An 18,557-nucleotide genomic window follows, 5' to 3' on the forward strand; every position below is an offset into this window, starting at 1 on the left:
CTCTACTTCTTTTGATTGATTTTAGTTTGAAGTCTGTTTTGTTAGAAATTAGTATGGCCACACCCACTTGTTTCTTAGGACCATTTGCTTGAAACACCTTTTCCCAACCCTTTACTCTGAGTAGATGCCTGTCTTTGTGGTTGAGATGTGTTTCTTACAAACAGCAGAATGTTGGATCCTGTTTTCATATCCAATCTCTTAGCCTGTGCCTTTTTATAGGTGAATTGAGCCCATTAATATTAAGTGATATTAATGACCAGTGGTTGTTTACTCCGGTTATTCTTATTGTTTTTGGTAGTAGAGTTTGTGTGTCTCCCTTCTTTGAGTTGTGCTGGTGAAGGGTCACTAGATGCCTGAGTTATTGCAGGCAGTGTTGGCAATGTTGGGTTCCTTGGGTTGCGATTTTCCTTCTATTACTTTCTCTAGGGCTGGATTTGTGGCTACGTATTGTTTAAATTTGTTCTTATCCTGGAATGTCTTGATTTCTTCATTGATAATGAACAGTAGCTTGGCTGGGTATTGTAGTTTGGGTTTGCATCCATGGTCTCTTAGCTTCTGCAGTACCTCTATCCAGGACCTTCTGGCTTTCATGGTTTCCATAGAGAAGTCAGGTGTAAGTCTGATCGGTTTACCTTTATAAGTTACTTGGCCTTTTTCCTTTGCAGCTCTTAATATTCTTTCTTTAACCTGTGTATTTAGTGTTTTGATTATTATATGGCGAGGGGATGTTTTTCTTTGATCCAATCTGTTTGGTGTTCTGTATGCTTCTTGAATATTCAAAGGAATATCTTTCTTTACGTTGGGAAAGTTTTCTTCCATAATTTTGTTAAAAATATTTTCTGGGCCTTTGAGCTGTGACTCTTCTCCTTCTTCTATTCCTATTATTCTTAGGTTTGGTCTTTTTATTGTGTCCCATATTTCCTGAATGTTTTGTGATGAGAATTTGTTGGCTTTGCTGTTTTCTTTGATCAGTGTGTTTATTTTCTTTATGGTGTCCTCAGAATCTGAGATTCTTCTATCTCTTGTATTCTATTGATTATGCTTGTTTCTGTAGGCTCTGCTTGTTGACATAGATTTTCCCTATCCAACTGGTCCTCCTTTTGTGTTTTCTTCCTTGCTTCCATTTCTGTTTTCAATTCTTGAACTGTTTCTATTACCTGTTTGATCGTTTTTTTCTTGGTTTCCCAGGGTAACATTTACGTATTTACTCATTTCTTCAAACTTTTGTTATAATTCTCACCCATTTTATAAGGGCGTTTTTCACATGTTTAAGGGACTCTATTGCTTTCATAAAGTCAATTTTTTCCACTTCTGTGTTAGGGTGTTCAAGTCCTTCTGTTGTTAGATTATTGGGTTCTGGTGTTTTCATGTTGTTTTTGAGATTATTGGGTGAATTTTTGCCTTGGCGCCTGCCCATCTCCTCCTATCGATGCTATCTAATGGGTCTTATAAAACCAGTTCAGGTTTCCCTGATGGCCAGGGGCTCTTCTTACAAAATGCCCTCGCTCTGTTTCCTGGCTCCTGCGGAGGGGCCACGATCCCTCTCACCCCTCAGAAGGGTCTTCAGGAACAGGACCCGGCTCCTCTTTTGCTAGGGACCTCGCCAACCAAAAGGCCTGCCTCTTTGATTTAATTGTAGTGGGGCGATCTGCTCTTGGTGTTGCGCGCGGTCCCTGCCTCCTGCGGCCCCTGTGCGTGCTGTCCGCCTGCGTGCCCCTTAGTTACTTTTCTATTGCTATAATAAAATGCCTTGACCAAGGCAAGTTATAGAGGAAACTATTGGCTGCTTACAGTTCCAGAGGGGAAGTCCACGGACCATCATGGCAGGGGGCAGCATGGCAGGAAGGCAGGCATGATTCTGGAGCAGTAGCTGAGAGCTCACATCTTGAGACAAGCAAGCCAGAGAAAGAGAGACTATTACTTTCTTCTTTATTTAGGTTCCACAATTCCTCACTTTGTTGTTAACTATTAAATAACTTTAACAAGTATTTTTATATTTATCCCACTTTTAATGCTTTTTTTCTGCATAAAGGTAGTAGATCTGAATTTTAGGTCTCCACCACTAGTTTTTCCATCACCAAAGTTGTAGAATATATTTAGCCTCTAATATATGACATTTTTCTGGGTATTGGGAACATGATGGCAAGCAAGTCAAAGTTCCTCCAAGATACTTCCATTCTGGTGGGGGAGCGTGTTCATAGGCTGAAACAGGGCTTTACTCTGTAGCCCAGGCTGGCCTCAAACTTGTAATCCTCCTATGTTAGCCTCTTAAGTGCTGGGAGTTCAGGGTGTGACATCACAGCTGGCCACAGGAAGCCAATGTCAGTCCCTGCCTTCTGAGCACTTCCTTGGCTCACACAATCACTTTTCCGTGTCTGGATGAACAAGAGTGTGCAGGCACTGGAAGTTTAGAATGAGTCCGCGTAGGCTGGGAGAAGCTCTAACACACAAGTAGTGACTGCGCTCACATGTAGCAAACAAAACCTGGAGCATGAGAGTTGAGAAATCTCTACCTTTTCTCTCGCCCACAGGCCATAAGGAAGCAGAGCAAGCACCAAAAAAGTCATAGAAAAACTCTGGCCACCTTCCAACCATCGTGGATCAAAAACCAAACAGTCTACTTCACAGCAGTCTGCAAAGACCAGACCTCTTCCTCCAACGAGAGCACTGACCCCTTAGGACTCGCCAAGAAAACGTAAGGGTCACACCACCAGTAACCCCCTAAGGGAATACCGTACTTCAAGGGCCCCCCAAAGAGGACAGTGCTCTATCAGGGCTCCCAAAAGAACCATGAACCACAAAGTCCCCTAAAAGGGATGTGAAATCACTAATGCTCCCCCCAAAAAGACTGAGGAGAATATCAAACAACCAGTGTCCGTAGAGGGCTTTAAAACCCCCAGGCTCCCATCTAGGGGATCACTACGCAGACTGCACTGAACCACACGCTGGCCTCTGTCTAGCTAACACCTCTCTCAGGAGTCTGTTTATATGGTGTTTCCTCCTCTGTCATGTCTTCTTTCTCCACCGTGCCCCCTTCTTCACTTCCTGTCCGAGTGTGGGGATGGTAGGGTGTGGTCAAGAAGGCGCTCACAGGGGCACTGAGGTTCTCAGGAGCCGCACTCTGGCCCAGACTCTGTAGGGAGTGCACCTCAGGAGACAGGCCAGGGCAGACAGTCATGCGTGGTCACGGACCCAGGCTGCTGCTCTCTGGGTTCGCAGGACTGTCTCGTCTTTTATTTCTGTTGCATTACCTGCTGAGGAGTGCCTGACTGCTCACGTCAGCTTGTAATAAAGGCACCTCTCATGAAGCCAGTGTGTTGTGTGCCCCCCTTTGTGGTCAGGCTAATGAAGACTGTGGATCGGTGCAGAAGTGACATTCTCCTCAGTCAGGGACGGAGAGGTGGCGTGGACATGAGCCAGGGGCAAAGCCCTCCTCCCACCCTCATTTTCTGATGTGTGCTCAGGGGGTGCTTCCTAACACCTGAGGTTCACAATTGATGGCCTCATGCTCACTCAATAAACACCCTTGGCCTTATCAGGAAAAGAGCTCAGAACAATCATCTGAAGTCCCTTCTGCCTGGGAGCCTGGGGGTAGCAATAGTGAGCTGAGTTCCGTGATGTGACCTTCACCAGGAGTAGCAATAGTGAGATGCGACCTTCACCAGGGGTAGCAATAGTGAGATGCAACCTTCACCAGGGGTAGCAATAGTGAGCTGAGTTCTGTGATGTGACCTTCACCAATAGTGAGCTGAGTTCCCTGATGTGACCTTCACCCTTTCATTCTCACCCTGGTGGTCGGTGAAGCAGTGTAGATGTTGGATGTAGTAATAAGGGTGGCAGGGCTGCGTCCCCAACACCCCAGCCGCCTGCTCGGCTAGCTTTTGCCCCGAAATAACAACACACAAACTGTATTCATTTAATCACTGCTTGGCCCATTTCTATCTAGGCTAATTCTCACATATTAATTTAGCCCATTTCTAATCATCCGTGTAGCGCCCCTAGGTGCGCTTACCGGGAAGATTCCAGCCTCTGTCCATCCTGGGTCGGAGCTGCATAGTGTGCGTCTGCCTGGGAGCTGGGAGCATGGCATCTCTCTCTAAGGTGTCTGCTCCCGAGAGGAGAGCTATCGAGTCTGAGCTCACTTCCTCTTCCTCCTGGCATTCTGTTCTGTTTACTCCACCTACCTGTGTCCTACCCAATAAAATGGGCCAAGGCAGTTCCTTTATTAGCCAATGACCTTCCTCCATCAGTTGGAGGAGCAGTCGTCCTGGTGGTGTTTGGGCACACAGACGTGTCTGGCCTGGCGCAGTTAATGTGATGTCTCAGGGAGACTAAGGGGTTCTCACTGTCACCTCTGTAGCTGCTGACTCCAGCCATTGCCCCGTCTGAAGCCTCTTCCCGGCCCAGATGTACACAGTCCCCTCCAGACTTTACTGTCTCACTGGCACAAGCATTTCACCGGAGGAAGTAGTAGTATTCTTGGGTGTGTCTCGATAAAACAAGGAGATTCTTCTGGCACAATGTGAGAGCCATTCTATATCCATTGACCCTGGTTAAGAGCCAGGAAGAGATCCCTTCCCCAGACTCTATCCTCTCTCTATCCTCTACACACATGCACACATACAAACACACACGTACACGCACACACATACACACACACACAGCAGCTTGACCACGCAGGTGGAAGAAGTAGCTCTTGCGGTCACTCCCCTACAGGTCTGTATCCTGACCCCATATTTACTCCACAGCAAAGACCAACACAAGACCAGAGGCTAAGACACATGCTTTATGCCCTTAGGTGGTCAGGGAGATTTTCACAGAGACCCAGCATGCAGCTGTCACACAGAGAAGTGACCCCGGTAGAACCAGGAGCCTTTGTCCAGACCCACGAGGTAGTCTAGGAGATCTTCCTGGAGCAGGTAACACTGAAGGAGTCTTCCAGGCAGGCCCCAGTGGTAGCGCTCACGGCAGGGGCCATTGCCAAGGACCCTGACCAGGCCCCAGGGTTTCAAAGCGTCAGTTCAGTGCACACACGGTTAGGTTGTTCCCAGCTCCCATCAGTACACAAAGTCACAGACCGCTTGATGGAGCGGGTCTGGATCAGGAGAGGTGTGCAGGGAACAGAGGGTTGTACACCAGGAGGCACAGCAGAGCAGAGTGAAGTGAGCCCAGGCACCAGAGGAGGGTGGGTGCAGGGAGGTTCTGACCTCCTGGCAGACGGGCTAGAGCCCAGCAGATGCGGTCCGACGGCCAGGGCCAGGCCAGTACCTCCTCTGCTGTTCACCTGCCGCTCCTGGAGCTCCTCTGTTTGCTCATGGCTGTGAGCATCTGGCTGATGTAGGAAGTCAGAAGATCATCCATTTTGTAACCCTGGAACCAGGGGTGAGAAAGTAAGCAAGGCCCACAGAGGAACACGCCAGCCCCTCACACACGTGACTCCCAGGACCCTCTGCAAGTCCTGTCCCCATCTACACGCTCGAGGACGCCCCAGCCCTGTGGTCCCTGCAGTTCTGGAGGCCTCCCTCCAGGGGTGACTGCGGACCCTAACAGTCAAGCTGCATCTTGGAAGCCTGGGCTCATCTAGGTCTCATCACTAATGGCTCTTCTGTTTGTACCTGGGCTGAAGGCCCACAGCCACCAGCTCAATCTCCCGATACTAAGACAGCACAGTTGAAGGAGGGATTTGTACCTCTACCCCGGACTGTGAACACTTTCCCCCAGATGAAGCTTCAAACAGACCCAACCCTGAGAGGCACCAGGAAGTGCTCTCACCAGCGACGTCTCACAGAGCAGTTTGCTCCCACGGACCAGGTTCCCAATGGTGATGTGGAAGTAGGTGTTGCCGCTGCTCCAGTTGGAGATCTTGGTGAAGGGGTGAGTAGTCAGAATGTCCTGGGAGAGAGGGAGGCACACGGCTGCACAATGTGACCCCTGACTTCAGTGACCCCACACATCCCTCCTCACAGAAGCCCTGAGCCCTCATAGGAGGAAAGAAACAAGAGGGAGGAGCCAGCTCTGTGGGGGCTGCCAGGGAGCTCCCCCCACGCCTTGCCTTAGACACCCAAGAAAGCCCTAGAGGCTGCTGGGTGATTAGAGCCAAATATAGAAACTTAAGTGGCCTGAGAGCATTGGCAGCTGTTGGTTTGAGAGAGATAGCCTGGGTGAATTTAGGGAGAAACTGGGGCAGGGGAGAAAACAGAGAAGAGCCTGGGAAGGACACAGTGTACTTGAGGTGTGTAGAGCAGAAGCCCAGGAACGTCTGCGAAAGAATGATGAAGACAGAGCAGCCCCTGCAGCAAGGGGAAGGTGACGGTCATTAGTGATTTCACCAATATTCAGGAGCACAGCGTCTGGGGACGCAGTGGACTGGCCTTCCTGGCGCACAAGCGTAGGGTGCCACCAGTTACCAACCTGACCAGATGGGCAGAGCGTTTTGGAAAGAGGCGGCAGTCTGGCATGCAGTGACCCTGGGAAACTGAGCATTAAACAGACTTTGCGAGATTGGGCAGCAAGGGTCTGACGGTAAAGTTGAAGGTTACAGTTCTGGTGGCGCAAATGAGTAAGCCAACGGAGCAGGCACAGGCAGCCTTTCAAGATGGACACACAGGGGCCCTGCTATGGGGACGGTGGCTGTCTGGGACTTTGGTTGGTCCTATCCAACCTGCTCACCTTGGTTCTGGGATCGATGAGGCTGACTCCGTACTTGTTGATGGCAATTAAGAGAATCTCAGGGAAGTTTGGTTCCGTAGTTTGCTGGCAGAGAAAAGAGAGACACCATCAGATGGGGGTTCAGAACAAGACCGGGGTTCGGAGACAGGAGTGAAACCAGCCTAGCCAGGACAAAATCAACCTGGTCTGCTGCCTACGTTGAGCCAGAGGTACAGAAGCCCTGCCGGCCCTGCTGTGGCCTCCTGGTTTCCCCTTCTGCCTGCAGCCTTGTGGGTCCCCAGCAGAGGTTCCATCCTTTCCCTCTTGCTTCTCTAGGGGGTTTGCTACGTCTTCTCTCAATCCAAAGGTTTCCCGGTGGCCAAAGCCGACATAGGGTGCTCTTGTTCTGGTCCCAAACCTCCAGGGCTTTATTATCTCCTGAGGAGACCCTGACCCTCACCTGTTTGCCACCCTGCTTCTCACTACCTCAGTCACACTTGACCTTCTTCACTTCCTGCCCGGACCGGAGCACTCAAGCTTGTGGGCTCTGTCTACACAGGGCCCTCAGCAGAGGATTTCCTGGAAAGCCCAACATCACCTGCTCCAGGAAGCCACCCTCCTTGTCCCAGGCACAGTCTCTTCCTCACGAGGGCACAGCCTCCTCCCTCACAAGGGCACAGCCTCCTCCTCACCAGGGCATAGCCTCCTGATCTACTACCTCACGAGGACCCACTATTACAGTACAAGCCACCCTCCATCACTCTGGCCTACATGTGTGACCATCTCCCTCGGCAGGCCAAGCTTCTGGTCCCTCTTAGTGCGTCAAAGTTAAGGCAGCTCCTCCTTTGTCGCCAGCCTAAGTTCAAGGCCATCACCGCCACCTTCATGCCAGTCTCTGCCGTCTCACCCCACCCTTTGCCACCCTGCCTGCCCTCTGAAGATCTCCCAAAGACATACCTTCACCTCGAAGAAGGCTGAGCCGAAGGTGGGCCACTTGAAGATGAGCTTCAGGAAAGCCAGCTTGGCCTCCTCTTTGGACTTCCCTGCGTGCTTGTTGAAGTAGGCGACGATGGACTGTGGGGTCATGGATCAGGGCGAGTGACTCACCACTCTTGGCTCTACTCCTGCCTGTCCACACCGACAGACCCAGGCAGGGGACAGACAGTGCTGCCGACTACCACCGTCCCCACTTACCCCAGCCAACTGCCTTCTGACCACCCCAACCCATGCAGAAAAGTAAACTCAGGTCTCCCAGACAACCAGGATGGGACAAACTAATGTCATAGGGTCACTAAATCCTTTGAGTGGGGATTAGAGAGTGAAGCAGATAGAGATGGACTAAAGGGTGCCCTCGTCACACAGGAGAGGCATTCCCCTTAACTGCTGGCCAGTATCTGCTGCCCCAACTCCTGGGGCGCCCCCATTCCCACTGCGCCTCTGTGTTTACCCGCTTCCAATCATCCGGTGAGACCTGCCGGATGAGGTCCTGGGGTACCAGCTCCCTTAGCAACTTGGGGATGCTAGGGAAGTAGGACTTGTCCTCCTCAAACTTGACCCTGTAGATGAGGGCACCCAGCTGCAGCACCTCCTCCCGGGTGCACTTGTGGTAGCCTCGGAGATACTTGGGCAACTCCTGCCAAAAGCAGAGCAGATGGTAGCACGGGCAAATTGGAAGAGGGGCTCCTGTAGTCCCCCTACATTTGGGTCCAGCACTTCCTCAGCTCGTCCTGCTTCCTCGAGGGAGATGCACAGGACGGGAAAGGTGTGGTACAGTCCTAGCACCTGGAAGAGCCAGGCTGGAGCATTGTCCGCTGCCCTTCTACAGCCAGTGAGGCAGACTGGTGGATGAGCCCGAGGCAATTCCACATCCCTCCCCTCCTGAACTAGGTACCCCAGGCTTGAATGAGGGCAGGCCCTGCTCCCAGGCACCAAAGCAGCTTCTCAGGAATCCCAGTTTCTTCCTCACTCAAGGCTAAGCAGGCTGCAGCCTAGGATAGAGCACTGAGCAACAGTCACGAAGCCTGGGAGCCCAGTCCCCCCAGCTGTGCGACCTGAATCACTTGAACTCTCTGTGTCTGTTTGCTCCTCCAACGTAGGAAGATGCCGATTGCAAGGGGTTAAATGCAAGGACAGAGGGAATCAAAAGCAGACACGGCAGGCTCTGCCTGTGAGCTTCCCCAGGTTTCCTGTCTGACAGGGCCTACAGAACCAGAGGGCTTGGATGGACTCAGCCACACCAGCAAATACCTGCGTCCAGAGGACTCGGAGCAAGGAGCAGCCTGAGCTAGCAAGGACAAGGACCTCAGAAGAAGAATCAGTCAAGCCTCCAGGACCGGGAGGTGACGAGACAAGGGTCTGAGTTCCTACAACTGTCTGGAGACTCAGCCGTGTTGGTCAAAGGTAGCACTCTCTGGCCTCACCGTGAAGCCACCAGGTGGGTGGCCCGAGAAGCAGAGGCAGCAGAGGTGCAGCTCACCTGGTAATAGTGGAAGATGGAGTCGGCCATGGGGTCCTTGCCCGGCACTGTGGTGGTCCACAGCTTCTTCATGAAGAACACCTGGTAGGTGAGCGAGGGCACGATTCCTGTGGCCCGGGACAGCTGGTCACACGGAGGCTCCGCAGAGAAGGTTCCCTGACTCTGCCAGCCTGGCTCGGAGCCAGCGTGTCCCTGTCTCCGTGCCTCTAGCAAGCCAGAGCCCAGCCCCTTACCATCCTTGATGGGTCGTGCTTTCTTTATCCAGTCTGTCAGGTGTCGGACAAAGTCAAAGAAGAAGTCGTTGTCGGGGACACTGATGACCTAGGGAGGTAACCATCGCAGCCTGTTTGCCTCAGTTCTGATTGGCCCACCATCATTCCTGTCACCTGCTTCTATGGAAAGACTCCACCCCCAGCCAGAGGGGTTCCCCGTGCCAGCCCCGCCCACACCACCTGTGTCAGCATCTCTGGAACACTGGCCTCCTGCTTGGAATGGCTTCATCCCACCCAGTGCCTGGCACGCTAAAAACTGTGCAAGCCCAAGGCAACATGGCCGAGAACGAGATCTAGTCTCAGCCTCAAGTGTCTCTGGCATCTGTGTCCAGCTCCACCCACAGGCTCTGACCCAGATACTCTGGACCCAGTGACTGTCACAAAGTGAGACAGAGTGCACACAGAGCTGTCAGTGGTCAGTAGGAGGGACCATCCAGTTCTCCCCTAGGATGCTCCAGGAAGCCTTCCTTTGAGCGGGCATAACAGCTGACTTGGGAGACCTTTAGGGAAGGCACAGCAGAATCTGGGTCCTGCTTTGCAGTCTTGGATAAGTTACCTAACCTCTCTTATGCAGCAATAATAAGCATTCTTATTTCAAGGGTGAATTTGCTGAGGGTACCAAGTCAGTGAGCCCTGTGAATCCAGAGCACAGGGCACCTGGGCACGTGACTCTCAGAAGAGTTTTGCAGTGCCTCAGAGGGCAGGGCTTGAGGGGCAGCTGGGCCAGAAGGAGGTGGACAGCCAGATACTCCACGCAGGTATCTCTCTCCTTTCCTCCATGCCTTGTAGTTTCCCAGTCCCCCCCCCCCCCCCGCCCCGCAAGTCTCCGAAAGTCAGGCGGACCCACCTTGTCTGCGATCTTGACAAACAGGCTGAATCCCTCGGAAGACTTGAGGAGCAGCCGGCTGGCGATGTTCTGGCAAAAGTCCTTGGCCTTGGTGCTGGACTCCACCTCAAAAGCCTAGGGGTAGCACCCACTTGACTTCTGCAGGCCCCTTCCCCATCTCTGTTCTCCTCCTACCCAAGTTCCTCCAAGACCCCTGCCCTATCGGGTTGTCTTGTTGGATCCAGAGCTGCCTTTGAAGAAAGTAAAAAGCCACTCCCCCCTGGACCTTCCCAAATCTCTGGCTGTCCCAACAGGACCAGACCAGGCCTGGATAGTGAGATCAGAGGCGGGGTCTCACAGGCAATTTGGGGGGAAGCAACCAAGGGAGTGGAGAGGGAAAAGCAGCCAGACTGAGCAGGGGTGGAGTTAGGGAGAGAGGAGAGATGGGGTGGAGTACAGGGGGGCAGGATGCCGGGAAAGTTCTGAGTCTCCAGGATCCCAGTTAAGATGTCACACTCAGACAGACACCCCTCTGCCCACCCCACCCCCCCCCGGCACTCAGGCTTTCTGTCATATCTGTACTCTTCTGATAAGTCTGGCTCTACCCAAGGGCGAGAGAATGAGGCATCAGGACAGAAGACTCCCACATCATCAGGGTGCTGGGTGGTGTTAGAGACTCCCCTGTGCAGCCTGAGGGAGCTTGGCCCCGTTTCGGGGGGCGGGTGGACCCACACGTGGGGCCCCTCACCTCGTCAGTGTCATCGGGGAAGTAGACCTTGTGGAAAATCTGGGTTGTCTTGTGCTGGATGGCCTCCACCTCCACCAGATGTGGAGGGTACTTCCGGGACCCATTCCTGAAATGCAGAGAGAGGGGAAGGTGATCCTCTAGGGAGCAGAGGAAACAAGAGACTGGCCCCAGCCTGATCCCCATCTTCACGCCCAACGCCCAACGCCCAACGGTGGGCTCAGTTATATGACCTCCCTGAGCCTTGAGTTCCTGTCCCAGTAGGTGGGACGCTGGCTGGAGGAGGGGGTGGAACCAGGGCAAAGGGTGTGAGTGAGCTCGGCGAGTCCACTGTGGGCTCCAGGGGCCACCTTCTCTGTCTCCCAGAAGGTTTAGTCTCCAGGAGCAGCCGGACTCCCCAGTTGTGGCCGGCGTGGGCTGCAGCTTCTGCCACTGTAAGTGGGGGGTAAGGCCCCACACTGGGTGCTCTTGCCCTCACCCCAGAGGGTTTGTCCTGCCCCCCCACCAGGCTCCCGTACCTCAGCGCTTTCTGCAGCCGCTGTAGGCAGTCGATGGCAAGTGGGCAGTGCTTGCGGGATTGCAGGAAACGCTGCACGTGGGGCAGGAGGATGTTGCTGGGGGGGAAGAGGCCCGTGCACAGCCATAGCAGCTCCCAGCCCCGCTCTTCACTGTACCTGTGGGAGGAGGACCAGAGGGAATCACAGGAACCCTGCACCCTGGAGCTACACCTCTGTCCAAGAACTGAACAGACACACATGCATGACAGCCAGAACCAAGCAGTGATACTCATTGTGGCCATGCAGTCACCGGGGGGAAACAAGAATGAATGCCTGTAGCTGCTCAGCACTCTGTCTGGATCAGCTGAGATTTTATCCTCAAAGTTACACACTCCCAGAGACATCGAATTTAGCGCACCATATACGCCAGCTGGCTTGTCTACACCGTTAAGCCAGATCCCCTGTACCTTCAGGCGCCCCTTGGTTCTCTGGCCTGATGGAGCAAGAAGGCTTAGAGGAAGGGGTACAAAGTGGTGTTAACGTAGGCTTTGAAGAGCAAGACCAATCCAGACACACAGATGAGAGGTGACCCTGCGCAGGGCATGGCCTGGCAGTGTGCAGAGATCTGATGGCTTTGCTTCCAGGCGGAGCGCAAAGTACACCTTTCTGATACAGATGGATATGCCAGGCGATTCTAGGCCCAGAACTAGGCTGTCACCTTGGGGCAAGCTGGACTTAGGTAAAGGACTCTGCTGCCTCTGAGGGGGAGCAAGGCAGTCTCTCAGAAAGTAGATCACACCAAGCCCCAGCTGCGATCTGTCTCTGTGTGTCCTAGCCCCATTGCAGAAGATTTAACATGCAGGCCAGACCATCTAGAGACAGACCCTAGTGACGCACAGCGTTTTACACGGACAGCAAGGCCCATAAAGAAACAGCATACAGAACTACAGAACTCAGCTCTCAACAGAATGACGAGGTGCCCAGCTGACCGTCCAATGGGAGCCAGACACAAGTGTCTCACAGGGGAGGGCCATGACTTTCCTTTTAACTACTTTAAAAAGTTTCCCTGTCTCCCAGCTGGGAGTCCTTTGGGAACTCAGCCACCATCACCTAGAAGTTTGTTTCTGTAAACCTTCCCTTCTCTTATTCTGTCTTGGTAAATTCTTTTATCCACCTGCATCACTGGCTTCCTGATGCCACCTTACACAGCATTTTTGTGGCCTATATGGGGGCGGGAGGGAGGGTGAAAAGGCTCTGCCCCTCTCACCCCAACTCCCCCCGCCTCTCTCTCCAGATCCTTTCTCTTCCCCCAGTACATTTTCTCCCTCACCATCATTCAGCAACTCCATTCACAGAACTTAGAGCAACTAAAGCCACCTCCTCTGCCTCAGAGAGCATCTTTTTCCTTCACAGGGTAGCTAACAGGGAATTTCCACATCACCTTGGTAAACATCCCCGCTGTCCCAATTACCATCTAACCTGGAGCCATTGACTCAAAGTCCTTTACCTTCCTTATGGAAACCAAAGGGTCCACTGTGGCTCTGACCTAGCCTGGCAAACATTTATCACCCTAACAACCGCTTGCTGTGAGTTACCTGCCTTAGCATTGACTGGCTGGGCTGATGAGGCCCAGGTGCTTAACTCAGTCAAAACCAGCTCAGCTTCCACCGTGGCACCTGATACAGAATTGAGCGGGTCAAATCAGGCCACCACTGTAAAAGACAAGGGGAAGGACCTGCTGGGACTGTATTCACCTGTCTAGTAAGGACGATGACAAAGTTAAGTTCAGGTATCTTAACCTTGACAAGATGCAGGTGGTAACAGGGGTCATCCTGGACCCTTACCACCGTTCAGCTTAGTCTAGCAGAGACTACGTGTGAGTATCCCAGTCCAGACCCCACAGACGGCAACCATCTATTGAAAACTAGACCAGAGACCCAAGACTGCTCTTCCCCACTTCACCAGATACACCCTTCAAATATTTCATGACCAAAGAGGGACCTTGAGAGCCAGAAAGACCAAACTGGATCATGAAAGGTACAAATGTCAGACTCAAAAGGCAGCTGTAGCAATTGCTTATGCCCACCTCAAAAAACTTCGAGAGCTCCATTTAGAACCCACACCTACCTGTTATCAATGTATGGGGACTTAGTGTGAATGCTCCTTTATGGTATCATTGTGGCCAAGTAGGACATGTCAGTCACTGTACCCAAAGCCATCAGGCTATCAGCCATCCCTAGGGCGGTCTCTAAACTGCAGACTGAGGACCCTGCAGAAGCAATAGCATCCCTCTCTCTCTTGAGAAGGAGGATAATTTCTAAGGACCCACACCCAGGACAAACCTGAAAAAGACAAATGGCCTTGATTTTGCTCCTAGACTTGAGGGACCCAGTGAAGTGGGAGGTCTCTTTCCCTCAGAGGACCAGTGGGTCTCTGATGCTACCTGGGCTGCAGTGTAGTTCTTTCAATGAACTTCAGGTAACCCTAGAAGCAGCAGGGATCCAAATCATTACAGGTAGGGAGCAACTTTCCCTGCCCCGAACACCCTCCATCTCAAATCCTCACGGTCCTAATGGCAAGCCCCAGTCTTCCCTGATGCCCCATTTCCTTCCTAGCTGGGGGTTTCGTGTTTAAACTCTACACCCATCTAAGACTTTTTGAGACCCTTATCCTAAAAGTCCCTTGTCTGGTTACGTCCCTAAAGACCGTCCCTATAATCTCTATGACAGTCTCATAGCCCAACAAGTTCCCCACACAGTCTAGGATGTCTCCACTCCTGGGCACTAACGACCACCTCTGTCAATATAGCACTTACAGACTCTTAATGACTTTCACTAAAGGGAAATCCCAGTAGCCTTAAAAGCCTGATGTGCGAAAAAGGCTTCTAGGCTCTCATTGATGCAATGCTCCTTTCTTGGCGGATTCTACAGAATGATCCCCAGTCTTACCTAGGAATGGAGCCAAATATGAGGGTGTGATCCCCATCCTCACCCCCCTTGAGACAGACAGCCTGCAGCCCTCCTGGGTGGCAGTGCCAGGCCCTAAGGATCACTCTTTTTGCATCCCATTCTCCTAGACCCTCCATTCCAATTTGCTTTCAAATGGCAGGATCCCCTTCCCCCAAGTTGTTCAATATTTTCCTGGACTGCCTTACCTCGGAGGTCTGGGATAGTCCCAGCCTTTTTGGACAAGCTTTAACCAAAAGACCTGCTGTCCACTCCTTAAATCCATCCCGTGGGAGCAGCTGCCTTACTTACACTGATGGCTTATTAAGCTGTAGCCCATGCAAACTCATGACAGATCAAAACACTGTCCTGACTCTTCAAAAGCTAGGTATGTGTGGCTGTGAGACTTCTTCAAAGACCAGATCTCCTTACAACAGGGCCACCTCCTGAGCCTTACCAGAACCCTAGGCTCAGGGGCCTTTCCCATCAGCACTAGGATCTCGTTTTGACAGAACTCTGACCACAAAACAATAACTAAGGACCTTCCTATAGAATCTACAGAAAACAGCCTTGTAAGCTAAACCTCACTGAGACCTTGAGGGAACCAGGAGGGGGCTGCTCGATTGGACTCTTGAGATGGCATGAGCCCCGACCCTCCAAAAATGGGCACTTACCTCTCTGTTCCAGTCTTAGCTCTCCCTGACCTTAACAAACTCTTTAACCATATGCATGTGGGCAAAAGGGACCCTCACCAGGAGTTTTATCTCTGGCACCGGGGTCTTCCCAGTGCTGTTGTTCATCTTTCCAAAGTCATCAGACCTGGCGGCAGGAAGCTGGCCCCTTGCCGTAAGACGCTGGCAATTGTGACTCTCGTGGTTGAAAGGTATCAACCCTGGGACAGAGTGTGATGGTTTTTCATGGGATGTGATCCCTCTGGGAAGTCTCCCCCACCTTCTCTTCAGTGCCACAGGCCCCTCCACACTATGTCACGCAGTAGAAGATGGAGCTGGGCTGAGGAGCCAGGCAGAGCTCTCCATAGTCTTTGAGGTGAGCTTGGGTTTGATTTCCCACTCCTTCCTCAGCCTGGTCCAGCAAGGACATGAAGAAGGGATATCCTGTAGGCACAATGCTCTCAGCCCAGGAGCCTCTGCAGATGGACCATGGGCCCGAGTCAGGACAGATGTCGGGAATGGCCACTGGCAGGGTTGGGCTGCAGATTAGAGCACTGCCCCTTCTTGGCTCCTGACAGATTGACCCTGGGCCCCAGGCCAGGCTGATGAGGACAGCTTACCGCAGACGAGGCCTCAACTGCCTCAGGAGCTCCCTGCCCACGTCTGCTCACCTGATGTGGTTGTCAGTTAGCTGCTTCAGGATCTGCACGTAGGCCTCATCTTTGAGAGGTTCAGCCTTCAGTGCCCCCTCAAAGATCTGGTCAGTGAGTTCATTGACAGAACGCATCCTCTTGGAGGGGTAGTCACCCATGTACTTGAGTACAGGTGGGGGCCGTTAAGGAAGTTCTTGCGACTGAAGGGGAAGTAGGGGACCTGGAACTCAAGTCTGAGTCACACAGTGGATGTGGCCTGCTCACCACCCCCCTTCCCTTCCCCTTCCCCTTCATAGTCACCCCTCCTCAAGCCCTGACCCTACATCCAAGTGTTCAAGGCACCAGAAAATGTGGTCCAGTCACCAATCTAGCCGTACCTCCCCCTGCCCAGAACACAGACTAATCTGGGTCTCTCTCTGTGTCCGTGTGTGTGTGTCTGCGTGTGTCTGTGTGAGTATGTGTGTGTCTGTGTGTTTGTCCGTATGTCTCTCTGTGTGTGTGTCTGCGTGTGAGTATGTGTCTGTGTGTGTGTTTCTGGGGATTGACCTTGGCCCACTATGCGAGCGCTACACCACCCGGTTATACCTCCAGCAGCCATAGCTTCAGCAGGGCCTGGGAGCCTTTCCTCAGCAGACATCCACCCTCCATATATATGCTGAACTATTTTGTACCCTTGAAACAGCCCTGCTAATTTGCCTAAGGACCTTGGTGTATGCCACCCGCCTGAGGAAAACTTCCTGGGCCAGTACCATGACCGTGGATTCTGGCCAGCATGGCATCCTTATGAGGCAGGGGGCTAGCTCTGGCCACAGCTTTGTGTCTGTTCCCAGTCTAGAACAAAAGGCTCATATTTTAACAGAATGACAAGACCAGAGGTGGTGACGGATGAGGCCATCCCTCGCATAGTGTGAGGTGCCAGGGACTCAGTCAGGGTCTTCTATCTGTCCCCAGGACTCAGCCCACTCTGGAGAAAAGTCTTGCTGTGCTTTTCTAGGTACCCTCCCCGCCCCCCCCTTGTGGCGGAGGATATCTATGAAGGCCATGCAGGCTTCCTGGGATAGCTCCTCGCTGCCCAGGATCTTCTTGAGCAGGGCCTGCTTGAGCGGCTCTCGCGTGTGACTCCACAGCCGGTCCTTACCGCGGGCCTTGGACACCATGACCCGACTCAGCGTGTGCTTGGGTGGGGGTCTGTCAGGTGCAGAGATGGTCAGACCCACCCCACCACGGGAAGCTGGATAGAGAGTTCCCACTGGCTCTTCCCCCTTCCCAGGCCACCTCCCTGGGAGCCTCTGCACTGCTCCCAGTCAGAGCCGAGCACCCAAACCTACCACATCCATCTTCCTGCCCAGCCCCCTCTCCCGGGCAGGAGACCTGCTCGGGTGGCACAGGCACCACCTAGAGGAAGGATGAGACTCCACGAGGGAACTCATTCTGGATGACAGAATCTGTCTCTGCTGCCCCGACCTGGCCCTGCTCTCAGGTGGGGGCATCTCAAAGTAGTCTGTTCTTGTCCTAGACCTGGCACCCAGCATCACCTGAAGTAATCGTAGGAGAACTCCTCCAGTGTGTAGGGCTTGGTGCGCACCTCTGGCTCTGCGGAGCGCAGCTGCAAGAGCCGGACCATATCCTGCCTCTGGTCTGGGGTCATGGTGACCAGGGCCTAGGAGCCAAGGGACAGGGAGTGCCTGTCAGTTGTTCCACGAGGACCACTGGGATGTGGCAAAGCCGGAGCTTCCAGGATGGGGCGGAGGGACTTGGTCTCCATGGGGGTAGACACCAAGCCTTCCTCCCCATGCCTACAGTTCTCCCGGACTTGCACAGGAGCTGCCCGGAGAGCCGTGCTGAATCCCTGAGCTGCGGTCCAGGAAAAGGACCCTCACCCAGCTGTGGCCCCATTTCCCTTCAGACATTGTGACAACCATCCCCCATCCCTACCCCTAGGTCCCTCCTCAACTGACAAAAGTTTGGAAGAGACCCGTACATTAAGTCTGTCCATCTACACAGAAGATGCAGATTGTTACATTCCAATCACCAGGTGTGAGAAGGAGAGAAAGGGAGGGGCCACATACCACAATCTCCCGTGGCGGCAGGGTGACAGTGGGCATGACGTATACACAGTCAGTGGGGAAGTCCCCACGCTGCTTGGTCCTCTCGTTGATGCCGTTGGCCCAGCCCGAGTTCATGACCTGCTCTCCGGTGTCATGGTCCAGGATGATGAGGTCACCCTTGGCAAAGCCAAGGAAGCCGGACTCCTCTCCGGCTTGGAAGCAGGGTGAGCAGGTCCACATAGGGGCAGAAAATGGGGCTCGGTTGGAACATCTTCATATGGGGCTGGTGATATAACCAGCCGCTCCTCACAGAAGCACCGAGGCTCTATCCTTTCTGCACTCGGCAAACCCCACCCCCAGATTAAGCCACGAGCGGGCATGGGTCACCCTCCTCCTCAAAGCCTATCTCCTTCCTCCTCACTCCTGGCCTTCCTCCCTCCCTTCCCCTTTTCAATCAGGCCAATGAAATTGCAGTTTTGGATACACAGGCTTTCTTCTGCCTCTCCTCACTTATGACCAGGCTGAGTGGAGAATCTAACCTCCAAGTTCCCACGATCCTCTGGGCTTCCATTATCACTGTGTGATCACCACCATTTCCTACTTCCCTCCATACTGCCCAGAAGGAATGCCATTGTTTCAGCAGGTAGGGAGGACCCCATATAACTTGGAGCCAGTGGTAGGAGGCAAGTTATAGTCCCAGAAGGATGGGAGCGTTCCACGGACTGTGTGGACAGGTAGTTCTGCCCTGGGCCCATGTCTAGACAAGGTAATACTAA

The 18,557-nt window shown here is 52.9% G+C and overlaps 1 protein-coding gene across 1 annotated transcript in view; it reads right to left on the reverse strand.

The window, feature by feature from the left end:
* Positions 1-4,766: 4,766 nt before the first annotated feature.
* The window catches only part of Myo7a (myosin VIIA), a 60,268-nt gene continuing 46,477 nt past the window's right edge, over positions 4,767-18,557 (reverse strand). The window contains exons 35-48 of the mRNA XM_075952418.1: positions 17,803-17,993; positions 17,269-17,393; positions 16,764-16,921; positions 15,752-15,905; positions 11,486-11,641; positions 10,971-11,076; positions 10,244-10,357; positions 9,358-9,445; positions 9,125-9,231; positions 8,096-8,281; positions 7,606-7,722; positions 6,670-6,753; positions 5,773-5,892; positions 4,767-5,370 (exon numbers count right to left, since the gene is read on the reverse strand). Coding sequence (XP_075808533.1) covers positions 5,281-5,370; positions 5,773-5,892; positions 6,670-6,753; positions 7,606-7,722; positions 8,096-8,281; positions 9,125-9,231; positions 9,358-9,445; positions 10,244-10,357; positions 10,971-11,076; positions 11,486-11,641; positions 15,752-15,905; positions 16,764-16,921; positions 17,269-17,393; positions 17,803-17,993 — 1,796 coding nt within the window. The 3' untranslated portion in view covers positions 4,767-5,280. The remainder of the gene's footprint in view (positions 5,371-5,772; positions 5,893-6,669; positions 6,754-7,605; positions 7,723-8,095; positions 8,282-9,124; positions 9,232-9,357; positions 9,446-10,243; positions 10,358-10,970; positions 11,077-11,485; positions 11,642-15,751; positions 15,906-16,763; positions 16,922-17,268; positions 17,394-17,802; positions 17,994-18,557) is intronic.

This window comes from Microtus pennsylvanicus, chromosome 18, assembly GCF_037038515.1.
Source record: "Microtus pennsylvanicus isolate mMicPen1 chromosome 18, mMicPen1.hap1, whole genome shotgun sequence".
NCBI lineage: Eukaryota > Metazoa > Chordata > Mammalia > Rodentia > Cricetidae > Microtus > Microtus pennsylvanicus.